This window comes from Nanorana parkeri, unplaced genomic scaffold (assembly GCF_000935625.1).
Source record: "Nanorana parkeri isolate BGI_ZX_2015 unplaced genomic scaffold, ASM93562v1 scaffold315, whole genome shotgun sequence".
Taxonomy (NCBI): Eukaryota; Metazoa; Chordata; class Amphibia; order Anura; family Dicroglossidae; genus Nanorana; species Nanorana parkeri.
Window position 1 is genome coordinate 1016708 of NW_017306583.1, and position 14608 is coordinate 1031315.

The 14608-nt window shown below is 43.0% G+C and overlaps 1 protein-coding gene across 2 annotated transcripts in view; it reads right to left on the reverse strand.

Moving 5' to 3' along the window:
- Positions 1 to 1572: 1572 nt before the first annotated feature.
- The window catches only part of LOC108788273, a 67998-nt gene continuing 54962 nt past the window's right edge, over positions 1573 to 14608 (reverse strand). The window contains exons 12-19 of one of the 2 annotated variants that reach the window (XM_018558013.1): positions 12802 to 12879; positions 11580 to 11834; positions 10370 to 10582; positions 7978 to 8055; positions 6894 to 7127; positions 4785 to 5003; positions 2741 to 2818; positions 1573 to 1999 (exon numbers count right to left, since the gene is read on the reverse strand). In XM_018558013.1, the coding sequence (XP_018413515.1) occupies positions 1839 to 1999; positions 2741 to 2818; positions 4785 to 5003; positions 6894 to 7127; positions 7978 to 8055; positions 10370 to 10582; positions 11580 to 11834; positions 12802 to 12879 (1316 nt within the window). In that variant the 3' untranslated portion in view covers positions 1573 to 1838. Of the gene's footprint in view, positions 2000 to 2740; positions 2819 to 4784; positions 5004 to 6893; positions 7128 to 7977; positions 8056 to 10369; positions 10586 to 11579; positions 11835 to 12801; positions 12880 to 14608 lie in introns of both variants that reach the window. The other variant, XM_018558014.1, reaches the window with a different exon arrangement.

Below are 14608 nucleotides of genomic sequence, written 5' to 3' on the forward strand. Positions count from 1 at the left end.
TTGTGTTAGGTGTATTGGAAAAGTGCACGTCGCTAAGGGTACCATTCATTGAAGCCTTAGTATTCAGATATGAGCTTGTACAGTCATGAAGTCATGTAGACCAGTCATGTACGTTGGCGTAACTGCACATTGATTGGCTGTGTATCTGTTTTTGGGGCGGGAGAGAGAAAAGCATGGCTTATCAAACATAAGGCATCTTAAAGGTTCAAGTACCTTTTGATGGCAGTTTTTTCTGTCCTGTATTTTACAGGGCAGCATTAAGACATAAGTGGGTTTAGGGTTGCCACCACTCTACTATGGGGCCTCATCTTTGTAAAAACTCAACTTTAAAAGGACACCTGTACTAAGAGAAACACCACTGCCACTTTTGACCTCCTTTGGAAAATGCTTAAAGGAGAACTATGAGGTGAGTGCTTTTCACTCACCTCATAGTTCTAGCCGACCTGTGACAATGAGACTGTCACAGGTCGGCTCAGTAGATCGGGAGGTGAGCGAACACATACCAGCGTTCGCTCACCTCTCGATCCTGTCACGGCTCTCTGCCGTGACAGGGGAGGGGCTGGATTCCGCCCTACCCGCTCCGCCAGCGATGACTGGCGGATCGGATGGGGGAGGGGGCGGGTACAGCTGGCTCTGCCTCTAGATAGGCAGAGCCAGCTGTCACTCACGCAGCTGGGCAGATCCCAGCACAATTGTCGGGATCCGCTTCAGCTGCGGCATCTCAGTATACCGCGAGCAGCAGCTCGCGGTATACTGCGGCGTCTCAGTATACCGCGAGCTATAGCTCGTGGTATACTGAGCTTAGGGTGACGGGAGGACGCTAGTTTGTGTCCTCCCGTTACCCTAAGGAGAACTATGGGGAAAAGACTAAACCCTATAGTTCTCCTTTAAAGCCTGGCTGTCTGTTGCATCAATACTTTCTGAATTACTATCCCAGAAACACTTGACCTAAATAACTGTTCTGGGTCAGTGACTTAAAGCAGGATCAGCATGGTAGCCAGGTAACACATTATTCGGGATAGAGGTCAGCAACCTCCGCACTTCTCTCAGAACGTTATTTTTCCACAGAAAGTGTGAAGTGTCACATGACTTTGATGACCTCATTATAATAATAGTAGCAGGGAATTAAGGTGGTGCATGGGACTGGATAGGTTAGAGTTAAACATTATATGCCATATATTTCTGAAAGATCTCCTGGTTAGGGTGAGGTGAGCTTAATGGTGTAGACATAGTTCCATACCCCAATTTTGGAGACCTTCAACTGCATGAGTCAGGCTCAGCATCCTTCTCTGTCTTATGTGCCACTGTGGGGTTGGTCTGCACAGCTGTTGATGTGGTTTAACGTTGCTTTGAAACCCTGCAGCGTTAAGAGACATTCTGCCAGTGGCACAAGAGGTCCATTTTTGCTGCCTTTTTTTGTGGTTCAGACCTAATCAGCTATGGCACACTGGGGAAAATGTGTGGACACGCACCGGAACAACACTGCAAATTGTTTGCACATCATGAATAGTAAGGGTTTCTTGCAAACAGGGTGGCTATAGTTTTCCCAAATGTATAATGGGTGTGTTAAGCCATATTAGAAAACATTTTAGCATGGTCCTTCATTCAAGAGTAGTGGTGCTTAGGAAACATCATTAAGACTATCTGATTTTTTAATATAAAATCCCTGTCCATGTATGGCGTGTTATCTTGCTCCAAAGAAGTTGAGAATTACATTCATGTGGATCTCTGAATCCAGTGGAGGGCTCTCTCTTCCACCAGAGGAAGCCTTCACTCAGTTCGGATTCTGGAGGGTGTTTGGCATAACAAAAAAGAGATAAAGATTCCCTGGTCCTCGATCACTTCTTCTTGGGCAAGACATTGTCATCAAAGTATCCCTTATTGGCGATGTTGCCGGCAGGATCGTAGAAGCCAACGGCAATGTACATGCCTTTGTTGTCTGTGCTCAGGCCAAAGCCAACTTGATTGGAACTCTTCCAGATCATCTGGGTGAAGTTACCTGGCGATGGAAGAGATCAGATGGATGAAGGAAACGGAGGACATTTTTTGCAGAGTCATCACAGAAACCAAACTGTAACAGCAACTTAGGAGAATTATTGACTTGGTGACCACAATAATGATAAGCGCCATATGATCTACATAGGTTGGACTGGACAGACCTGTTGACAGACCATAGGTTGGACTGAACAGAGCGAGCCCCATATATTTTAAATCTGTTTTTTACTCCTTGCTGGTTTCTTTAAACAAACAGTTTAAAGGCATCAGTGTAAACTCTTATTTGCCAAATGATTTATGGTTCTGTTTGGCCAGTCTTACCCCCCCCTTCCTCCATTACACTACATAGACAGCAGGGTGGCAATACTATTAACTGTTGCTGCCCAGCAACTTTCTGTGTCTGTAAGAATGAGTGTCATTGCACTGCTGAGCTCTTCTCTCTTCCACTAGCTCTACTAACTTCTCTAGCTCTCAGTGCCTGAAAACATGCTAGTGGCTGCAATGTGCTTGACTGGCTCACAGTGCAGAACCTCACACTCTCAGAGTTCTGCTGTATAGACACATACACATACACACACACACACACACACACAGGCAAATGTCAGGCAAGCAGGTTAGCAGTATTTAAAATAACATGATTTTTTAATGAATACATAACTTGAATAAAATTAGAACTGACATTTAGTCTACTGTGCCCCAACGGTGCTGCCAGCCAATAGGATATTTTTTTATGCTTTCATCTTACCTGACCCACTTTGGAAACCTGGGTTGCTGAAATTATACTTTGTGATCTCATTGTACCAAGATTCAGCCACTTCCTTCCCTGAAATGCAAAAACACATTGAATGAATTGACCATCTTACCTTAAATAGCCCAATCATGCTTTAAAATGCATCTGCCATTGTGTATGTGAGAGATAGCAAGGAGCCCGCAGTGGGTGTGTTTAGGAATGCCTCTCCTGCATTATAAGCAGGGGGTCCCGGATCATCATATGCATAAAAGGCAGTGAGGTGGCCAAGTGTACTCCAGTATAGAAAAAAAAGCTGAAATACTCAGGTAGGTTGCTCCTCCTTTATCATTCCCTCACATAGAGTCCTCTGTAGGGAGCACGTTCATTCCTTGCCAGGAATTGGACATGTAATATGGTGGAGGAAGAGGAATCACCAGCACTCAGTAGAATAATCCAACATGTCCATTTATTGGACATAGATGTAACGCAATCACAAGAGCCAACGTTTCGAGACCATGCAGGGTCTCTTCATCAGGGCATAAAGAGTGCCCTGATGAAGAGACCCTGCGTGGTCTCGAAACGTTGGCTCTTGTGATTGCGTTACATCTATGTCCAATAAATGGACATGTTGGATTATTCTACTGAGTGCTGGTGATACCTCTTCCTACATTGTGTCTGCACGGTGCCACCCGTGTTCATCACTACAAGCACCATTGTCTACATAGGCTTTGATTGCTGCAAGGTGTGCAGAGGATTTCCCCTTCTATCCAATATGTAATACGGTGGTTCTTTTCCTCCATAATCCCCCTGTTTTATAACCTTGTTACTTGTTATAACAATGCAGCTCTAAACAAATGGGGATGAAAACACGGGACAGGACTGTCCAATATTCAGTGCATTGATGGTGTCTGCCCCTTATGCAAATATATGGGCATAATGGCATGCTATTGGGGTGGGGGACCTATGACCTCTGAGCTGTTCAGCCAGCTGAGCTGAAACCAAGAGGTCCTAGAGAATTCCAGGTTTTGACACACAGTCTACAAGTGTGCATGCCTGCATTATTTTTACCTTGCAATTTCAGACTGTTTATATGAAAAATAAACTGTAGTTCTGCTTTAATGTATATCTAAAGCTAAAACATTTTTTGTTTTTAGTTTTGAATAGAATGGGGAAGGGCTAGAAAAGCTGTCTTTTTTTTTTCCCTGCAGTATTTGTGCCCCTTTGTGGAGATTCCCCACCATTTTCTGTTCTATAGACACACCAGGAAGTGAGAGAATGTCTAATAGAGATGGTAATAGCTCTCTTTGTTGACATTGGAACAAGTGTCTCCTTCTATCCTGGTGACATATGTAAAATGTAGGATTTACTAGCAATTTCTGTTCTGGTGACAGTGATCACCAGCACAAATGAATCTCCCCAGCAGTGGGCACAGCAATAATAACCTCATAGGAGTCCCAACCCATACCTGCGCTAAACTAAACTATAAAAATGTTTTGGCTTCACATACACTTTAAAGCTGATGTTTAATTTGCTTTGGTTTTGCCCTCCCTGGTTTCTCTCTGCCCCCTGAACTTACTTATGAAATTCTTTAATACATTTTTTCTGTTTTCATTACATACCTTATTTTAGACCCAGTGATATTATTGCTGGGGCTATGTGCTTCTCTAGGTAAATCAGGCAGATCATCGACAGCGAGAGAGTCTGACAGGGTGCTGTACATAGCTTCCGGAAAACATGCCTCTCAGGAGCCCTCAGCCCTGATGCAAGCAGTGGACTGGCTCTTGGGAGGAATTATGCAAATATCTGAATGGGTTGATGGGTGGATGTCAGTTTGGAGGCATGGGCATTTATAGGCAGAGTGCATTTGCAAGTAGACTACACTAGGTAACACCCACATGTAATGCTGAGCCTTTATGATTGAAATGCAATAAACGAAGGGGGTGGGCCAGGGACAGTAAGGCTGGGAAGGATACGGCTAGATGATGCTGGATGACTTTCGGCCAAGCTCCAGGCCAGTTTTGTCTCTTATTACTTGGTCAGCTGGAATATGAACACATACCTGTTGGCAGACTAGTGTCCGTGCCCCAACGGTACCATAGGTTCTCTCCATGTTCTGAGTCACTGTTCTGCAGAGCGCGCATCCCAACCAAATGGTCCGCCCATTTCTGTGCTTCCTGTGTTAAGGACGTGCTGACCTGCAGCGCTCCTGAGCCATGCAGGCGACGGTTCTTGTTGTGCTCGTTCAGGAGATCTTTCCGGAATGTTTTCAGATCTTTCTCTGGAGAAATATTAAGGAAAGCTCCTATCAACCACTTAATAAACACATATACGTATGAACTACAATAGCTGGCATAGATTTGTAAAGCAATACACACACTCTTATTACCCAACCACCCCAGCTATGTTATAACGTTGCATAGAATAAAAGCAGTGACAACATGGCAGATAGATTCCACGCTGCCTCTTGCCTGCTTAGTGGTGGTGATTTATTCATAAAAACAATGCGGTCCTGTAGTCCTGGTCCTGTGTCTAAACCAGTGTTTCTCAACCTGTGTAACCTCAGGACCACATTTGTCCTTGGTCATTAAGTCACGACCCAAGTCACACCGCATTGGAACGCCTGGCGTTGTGGAACTGCACGTTCCCATGTGGGCAATCAAACTGTGGGCAGGAGGTGTGTTTGGGGTGCAATTCAAAGGAATGGCAACACAACTCCCACACCAGAATGCATGGTACAGTGTGTTATAGCATGGGACTGTGCGTTTAAAGGAGAACTATGGGGTTAAGGCTTTTCCCCATAGTTCTCCTTAGGGTAACGGGAGGATACAAACTATCGTCCTCCCGTCACCCTAAGCTCAGTATACCGCAAACCACAGCTCGCGGTATACTGAGACTCCACAGTACACCGCGAGCTACTGCTCGCGGTATACTGAGACGCCGCAGCTGAAGGGGATCCCTACAATTATGTCTGGATCCGCCCAGCTGTGTGAGTGACAGCTGGCTCTGCTTATCTAAAGGCAGAGCCAGCTGTACCCGCCCCCTCCCCCGTCCAATCCGCCAGTCAGCGCTGGCGGATCGGAGCGGGGAGGGGGGAATCCAGCCCCTCCCCTGTCACGGCAGCGAGCTGTGACAGGATCGAGAGGTGAGCGAACGCCGGTATGTGTTCGCTCACCTCCCGATCTACTGAGCCGACCTGTGACAGTCTCATTGTGTTGGCTAAAACTATGAGGTGAGAGAAAAGCACTCACCTCATAGTTCTCCTTTAATGCTGTACTAGTGTGAACGGGCCCTCAAAGACACTGACAGACACACACAACCACAGACACAATTTCAAACACTCACCTTCTGACACACACATGCATACTCCCCAAAAAAATTAAGTGTTTTTTTAGATCCACCCAGTCACCCTTCCTTGCGAGAACTGAACCTGGGGTCCAGTGTGGGCTGCTATGCTGTGATGGAGCTCCATCCATACGTGCAATTCTTGTACAGCTCCCTCACGCGTGCCCTGTAGAGGTGTCGGGAGCCAGAATGTGACGTGACTCTGATCCAGGCACCTCTACAGGGCATGCAAGGGAGCTGTAAGAAATGCACGTATAGATGGAGCTCCCCTCTCAGCCCATTCCACCTTAAGCTGACACTTGGCGCCGAACAGAATATTTTGAATTGCTCCTTGGCATGAGAACTGACATGCTGCTCTATGGGGAGGCTGAGGAGCTTCTCACCTAGTGCAGTGGAAGGCACATGGTGACAGACTGAACACCAGTTGAGAACCATGGTTCTAGAGAACACAGCCAGGTTCTGCAATCATGGCAGACTACACTGCAGTTAATCAATGCATACTGTTGAAGGACCTATTCCAGCTTGTGCCAAGAAATTGAAATAGCAGGTGTATACTGATGAGGTTCTCTCTGCTCCTCCCCTCATGGTCACAGATAACACTGTACAAAGCAAGAGTTCTGCTTCACCTTCATCCAGTATCAGTGCTGCCATCCAGGAAATTATAGGCAAATATCAAGTAACTTATACTTGTTCTATGCAAAATTAAACTGAGTGATTTTATTAATAGACAGGTAACTGGAATAAATGTTTTTTAATCACCTGGAATTCGGATTTAAATAGAAATAAAGGCTGGAAGTTACAGTCCTGTTCGTGTTCTATTCCCTACCTGGAATAGCGACAATGCCATTGACAGCTGAGCCCTTCACAAAGCCATCTTCATCGTCATCATCGTCAGTCACTTTTGACCCTCGAGTTAGTACATTGCGGGCATAGAGGCCAGGGTTGGTGATGTTGCCGCATGGGTTGTACTGAGCCACCACGATGAACATTCCCTTCCCACTAGATGCTATACCAACGCCAACTTCCTTGGAAGTCTTCCATACCATCTGTGTGAAATGTCCTGTCACAAGGAGGAAGAAAAGGATCACTAAGGGCTCATTGTATATGATATAGGAATTTCTATGTTTATTTCTAGTTGCCTATGTGTGTAATGAAGCAAGAAGTTCTTAGAAATTTAAAGTGAGGTTGACAGTGTGACTAGAATAAAAACAAACATGAATGTAACATCAATGATCATTATCTCTCATGATCGGGGCCAGCTACATACAATGTTCAGAGATTTAAGGCCCAACTTAAGCCAAAAGATCTTCGAACTGGGACATCTGTTTTAGGGACAGCTGTCTAACAAGGGAATTCCTCTTACTTTGAGAGACTTCCTCTAATTTCCTGTTGTGTCTCTGGCACAGTAAGTGAAGGTATATTTCCCTAATGGTATAAAGGCAGCAAAAAAAAACCTGGTAGAGGTTTTAATGCTTACCTACCTGAAACTAAAAAAAAGATTTCTCTACAGATACACTTAAAAAGCTATGGCTTTGTTCTACCAGTTTTTACAATACACCAATGAAGTACAAATTATTGCACAACAAATTACACTGTGCAGTGTGCACGCTGCAGCAATATTGTACTTGTGCTTTCACCCGCAGAGTCAAGTCTTGGGGAATTGCAATACTGCTTTTTTCCACAAGATGGCGATATTGCTTCATTTAGTAAATCGAGTTGCTGCATGAACCAAGGCTTCTCTATTACTTGCCATAACAGTATTATCTTCACCTTTACTGGGAGGTGAATCACACCATGGAATGAATGCCCTCGCCCCAGATTCTTTATCATTGTTCTGTGAAAGCTAAAGACAATAATGGAATGGAATCAGTATTTACACTTGTCTTTACTGATCTGCTTCTACGACTTACCAGTATCTGGCTGATGTCCCGGTTTGGAGAAGTTGTAGTTCTTCTCTTCTTTGTACCAACTGTCAGCCACTTCTTGTCCTGAAAAGAAAACACAGTGAAACGGTTTGTCATATAAAATATGACCGATGTTTGCCCGTACCTTTCAAATTTCTGAGAGAGGGAACCCTTTTACCACTACAAGAGACTTTGCTACACCAACAACACACCTCCCAGATGGAAAGAGGAACACATTAGCACAGGATAAGCCCCTGATTAAAATGGAACTTAAAGTAAAACATTTTGTTTCTGGATAAAGTAAGGGGAGGTGGTGGGGGTCAGCTTTTTGTGTCATCTGTGTCCCATTGGGTAGATTTCCCTTCACTTCCTGTCCAATAACCTCAACAAGATTGAAGGCAATTCCTGGTGGTCAGCAGTCACCAGAACTAGTGTCCCCTTAGGGTGATTTCCCATCCATTCCTATTCAACCTAAAATGTGGGATTTTCTTTTACATTCGGTGATAATGGTCACCAGGACAAATAGAGCCTGATTGGTGTCCTAAGCCTTCTCTACTCCTTTGCACTTTAATGCACAAAAAAGTATTAGTTTAACCCAAAATTGCTTTTTTAATCACTACTTTTCCTTTATTTTGGCTTTTCAAAATAACAAATTAAAACATTCAAAGGTTAGAATAAAGGTTTAATGTAGTAAAACACATTTAATAGTTAAATAGTACATTTTCTATACAGGTCCATACATCAGACCAAAAAAGATGGATAACTGAGGAAGAAAGGGAGACAGAGAGATTTGGTTTCAAAAGCGGGACTTTCCTTCCAAATGAAGGGCCTCTGGGAGCTACGTAACAAAAGTCCACCTCACCTATAGAGAGACACTTCAAAATAAATCTAAATGCAGCCACATTCTTTACATAAAGCCAGATATTTAATGTTATGGGTGGAGGCAGGTGAATATCTGAACTGTTCCCGGCACAATCCCTGCCACTGAATCTCAGCCCTCCCAGTTGCAATCTCTGTAATGTTGCACAGATCTAACATGGAGCACGGACACTACATAATGGCTGCAGAAAGTAGGCGGAGCTGGGAACTGAGGTCCAGTATTCTCATCAATGGAGGTCCTTGGAGACATTAGATGATGGTGAATGGTTCAGCTCACTGGCAATAATCCAGAATTAAAATATAAATTCTGGGTGAGCCGACTCTGTAAAGCTGTACTAAGCATCTGCCTATCATTTATGTTCCCTTAGTACTTAGTTGTTAAGATTTAACATCCCACAATGGTTAATGTGTGTAGGGAAAGAGAGAAAGAAGTGTAAAAATGTACTTGGGCAGCAGTGATGGGCTATTTAGGTGCAGAGATTGGCTACGGTGGTGGGGAGGGTAGGACAGAGCAGGAGGAAGTGCAGCAGGTCAGGCATCGATAGCTAGCTCAAGATGGAGCATCATTGCTCCCTACCCCATGACACCCTTTTTGTTTCTGTTCTGATTTTTTCATTCCTGTTGCATTGTTGCTAGTTTCCCTGTTTTATGTCTTTCGGAGACTTGCTTGCTGATTCAATAAAACGTGAGAAAAGAAAATGGAAACAAAAGTGGAGTTTTCACCAGAAGTGATTAATCGGGCTTCTTTATATGAAACATTTGCCAGCTATAGTCTAACATCTGTCCCAATAACATGCCCATCAGACAGTGCCTGGCATCAGGATACACCTTTATTATTCTGATTGGTGGGCATTTCTTAAAGGTAAAAGGACTGCTGGTTAGTATAAAATATTTAAGGAACAAGACTAAAGTTAAAGATTCTTTTTGAAATCCATTACATGGTAGCATGAAATAATAATTCAAGAGGCAAATGAAAGACCTTTTGTTAAATACAACAAAACAGGACTCTCATGAAAGTCTGGCACTGAGATACTGGCCATGTGGTATCTGCTAATGTGGATGATCTCAGGCAATGATGTCAGGAGACTGTTCAGAGCTTGTGCCTATCTGTCAGCCCTTCAAGATTCACTAGTGGAGACCATGTGCCCAATGCTTCTAGTCTGATCATGTCAAGGGGTAAAAGACCTTTGTGAGAGTCCAGTTTTTCGAGCTCCTATAAAAATCATTATATAACGCAGATAAAAATGTTAAAGTAACTCTGACTTCCTCTGTGTGTACAACGCTCCTTGTTTCATTTTAAAGTAGAGGTAAACCCAATCACAACAATATATGTAATCTTCAACAATGTTTAATCTTTTTTAATCTGCAGCTTTCATTAAAAAGAATACTCGTTTATCCATGCCCCTATGTGGTCACACAGTGTTTCTATAACATTTATTGATACAATGCCTCTTAAAGTCTGCATGTGTCATATTTATCATTGATTGTTATCCATTCATTTTTTTGTCACTTCACTTGCCTGCCACTGTGATGGATGGGCTCCCTGTTTTAGCCCAGATGTTCTCTCCATAGGAAGTGTCGCTGTGCTTCAGGGTCTTCAGGGTCAGAAGATGCTCCGCCCACTTCTGGGCCTCCTGACTAATTCTGGAATTGAGCTGCAAGGGTTTCGCTCCATGTATTGCCCGGTAATTGTTATTTGCCTTTAGAAATTCTTGTGCAAATGTTCTTGTATCTACTAGATAAAGGAACGAGACTGTATACGAGCATGACAGCAGAACATATCTGAGCATCACAAGGGTTGATGTTGCAGCAGGAAAATGTATATTGCTCACAAATAGCCCTTTCCCAGCCCCCATATACCATGCCATCAATGCAACATTAGGCCCCATTCACACTGCGCGATTCGCAAATCGCGCGTTTGTCGCGCAATTTGCATTTTGCTCGATATCGCGCAAATGCTTGCATTGAGCAAGCTGGAATCGCGGCAAAATCCGCTCCAAAAAGGGTCCTGCTGTAGCAACGCACGACCCGCGACAGCAGGACCCTTTGTCCCATTGCCAAGAATTGGAGAGCGATATCGCGCGGTAAATAGCCACGATATCGCGGGAATTTTCCGCGCGATAAATCGCTCAATGTGAACGGGGCCTAAAGGGTAATAATTAGTGTCTCCAACCATCTAAAGTTTGTTTATTGCTCAGAGAGCTTCCCCAGCATGCTGTGTGATCTCGCCAGTCTTCACCAACTATAGTTAGCCTAATACCTGTCCTTACATGCAACAATAACATTTTTACTGAACAGGAGACAGCTGTCTCTAACAGATATTCAAGCTGCATTCAGCTAAATCGATCTTTCCTTTGTTGGGTAAAACTATCGACTTCAAGTAAAAGATTGTCTGGCGTGATCAAACCTATCATCAGTTGTTTATTGTTATATGCGTATGGCCAGAAAAACTGCCCATACATAGATCAAGATCTGTTGACTGAACAAATTTGAACTTTCCTTGCAATATTCAAACAATATACAAGTCAAAGACCAACTCTGGGCAACACCTAATATTATTCAGAACTGGTAATACAGGGTACACTGCTACTGTGCTAAATTCAGAACTTCTGATCAGAGTGCTAAATCTATTGTCATAATCCCATATAACAGACAGCTCTTGGCAGCTTTGGCCTAACTTTCCTTTATGAGCATCTCAGTAAATGTTACATTTTGCAGAGCTTATGTACCAGAAGATGGTGATCCAGAGTCGCCTCCACATCCAGAAGGATAAAAGGTGGCTCCTGCCCCCCGGTCGCTGGGTCCTCCTACGCTCTCAGTTACTGGGGTGCCCTTGGGCAGCACGTTTTTCTGGAAGTAGCCTGGGTTGGTGATGTTGCCTGCAGGACTGTACTGGGCTACAGCGATCACCATTCCTTTACCATCCACAGCTTTGGCAATGCCAATTTCCCTGGAGTCTTTCCAGACCACTTGAGTAAAATGACCTGGAGATGAGAAACAGGATCATGGGAAGAGGTTCTACTACCTGGGTAGGAATCCTATAATTAAGCCCTGTGGGTGAAACATGTAAGGAGAGAGTTTATTTAGATCTGGGGAGCTTTGGAAGGTATATGCTGTTCCATGGATTGATGTAGAGCAGCGGTTCTCAACCTTTCTAGTGCCGGGACCCCTTGGTAACATTTGGCAAGTTGTGGTGACCCCCAATGGTAAAATTTAGGGATGACGCAGCTGCTGCAGCGACATCTGGCGGCGTGACGGGAGAACTGACACTGCTGCGCTAGGAGAAGACTGAGTGGGAGACTCATCGGCGACCCCTGGCAAATCATAATTCGACTCCCGATAGGGTCGCGACCCACAGGTTGAGAACCGCTGATGTAGAGAAAGCATTGAGTGCAGCTCTTTTTGGACAAAAATTCATACAGGTTGGAGCGAGCTTTTTGCCAGCACCTGGAGGTTCCTCTTAATATCTGACTGCGTAATCTGAGTAGTGAGTGTTGTGGATTATGTAAAATAACAATGTTTAAGAATTTTTTTTTAAACATATAAAATATCAGTTTATAATAGGGCTGCGGAAATTAACGATTAATCCCTCGAATAATCGTTAATTTTTTTGATCGATCAAAATTATTTTGATCGGAACTCACCTCTCCGCCGGCTTCCGGGTCTTCCGTCGGAGATCCGGTGACGTCACGGACTCCTCCCCCCTTCCCCGAGTGGCTCTGTCAGCTAACGAAGGGAAGTGGGAAGGAGTCCGGTGATGTAGTTGTCCGTGATGGGTAACGAAGGGGAGGAGTCCGGTGACGTTGATGTCCGTGATGTCCAAATCGAACAGGAAAATTTTAATCATTACCAGCCCTAGTTTATAAATTTGTAAGTATTAAAAAATAATACAACAAAACAAACCACAAAACAGTATATATTCTCTAAAACATGGTAAAAAAGGGACCTTACCTGTGTTAGACTGAAATCCAGGCTGGCTAAAATTATAATCTTTTATCTCGTTATACCAGGTATCCACGACTTCCGATCCTGGAATACAACACATGAGTAACCATATTTGAGTTATTCTGACAGTTTGCCATAAAGTAGCTTTTTATGTGGCTTTCACATTACTGTATGCTTTCTTTTCCATATGTGTCTTAGTTTACTAAATATAGAGATTTATAGTATAGCCACTAGAGGGAGTTCTGTTTTCGATTAAGTCCATTCAAACTCCCAGCTGGACAACTGTTGTGATAAAATATCAGCCACACAAGGATTGCATTGTTTTCAGCAAGTCAGATGACTCATAGACTTATGGTATAAGAAGGAGCAGTAAAGCACAACCATGATGTAGCACTGAAAAGAAAGAAGCAGAGCCTGCGTATGTTATGAGCAAATGCTGCTGCTGTCTGATGTACATACAATATATAATTACAAATTTTACAGAACGTAAGCTTTATGCAAACAGTTTTGTTTGACAAAACATATTGATAATATTATTTATATCAAACTGATCCCCTTCACAAATTATTAAAATATATATATTTCCTTAAAACACACATCTAATACATCCCAAAAGGCAAACAGATGTCCTCAGGAGAGTTTTGTGCCGCTCTAAATTGGTAGAAGTTGATAAAGGGAGTTGGCTTGCGCTGCAATGTATAATTTGAGCTGTCGCCAAAGGCAGACAGAGATATCTTCTTCAGATTCAATAAATAACAAATATCTGGCAGACGGCTACATCAAAAACATTGCAGGCTGTGATTATGTAACATTAAAAGGAAACCATACTAAATATTTACAGTCAAGTGTCATTTTGTTGTGGTTTATCTAAAATATTATTGTATAATTCTTTTATGTAGTTTGTTCCCATGCTGTGCCATTTTTTCATGATAATATATTACATCTGTACATGCATCCTCTACTGGCTAACCATATGCCAGAGAATGCAGTCACCATTCTTGCTGAATGCCTCTAATATTAGAAAACGGATCAAATGATTAGCCAACTGCGCACAATTGTAGGCGCAAAATACGAAACAAAGTTGATGACAAATGAGTTTGATTACCTGTTGATCCTGCCTTTGATCTGTTATTTTTCTACTGCTAAAGGGTGACAACAGTGCAGTGAAATTGCACATCAGTGTAGTTTTAAATACAGTGGGGGTGGTGGGGGGGGTGATTTATCAAAATTGGAGCAGTCAAAATCTGGAGCAGCTGTGTATGGCAACCAATCAGCTTCTTTCTTCAGTTTGGTCAGTTAATATTTGAAAAAGAAAGAGAGTAGCTTATTGGTTGCCATGCACAGCTGCTCCCTATTTTGTCTGCTCCAGTTTTGATAAATTCCCCTCAATGTAATTAAGATACAAATTCAAGCCTAAATACAACTAACACCTTTTAAGTACAGCAACTGACATTTTTTTCTTTTTGAACATAACAGACCATTGTAAGCACCCCTGTCAGTGTTATATGGCGTGCCCCAAATCCTATAACTGGCACATTTGCTAGACAGCTTGGCTTGATAAATAATGTGGAAAAATAACAGATCTGCTGGTAGGATCAACAGGTAATAAAACTATTATAGATAGACTTATAAAAACAAAAGCTGCATTATATATGTCTTTTTGATTTTGCCCAAATGTCCACTTTAAACCTGTACTGAGATTAGAGGAGCAGTAAAGCACAATCTATCTGCTGATTCTATACAAGAAGCATAGCATATGTATTCAGTGGGATATATGGCTGCCCTCTAGTACACACATATAGCTCTTTAAAAT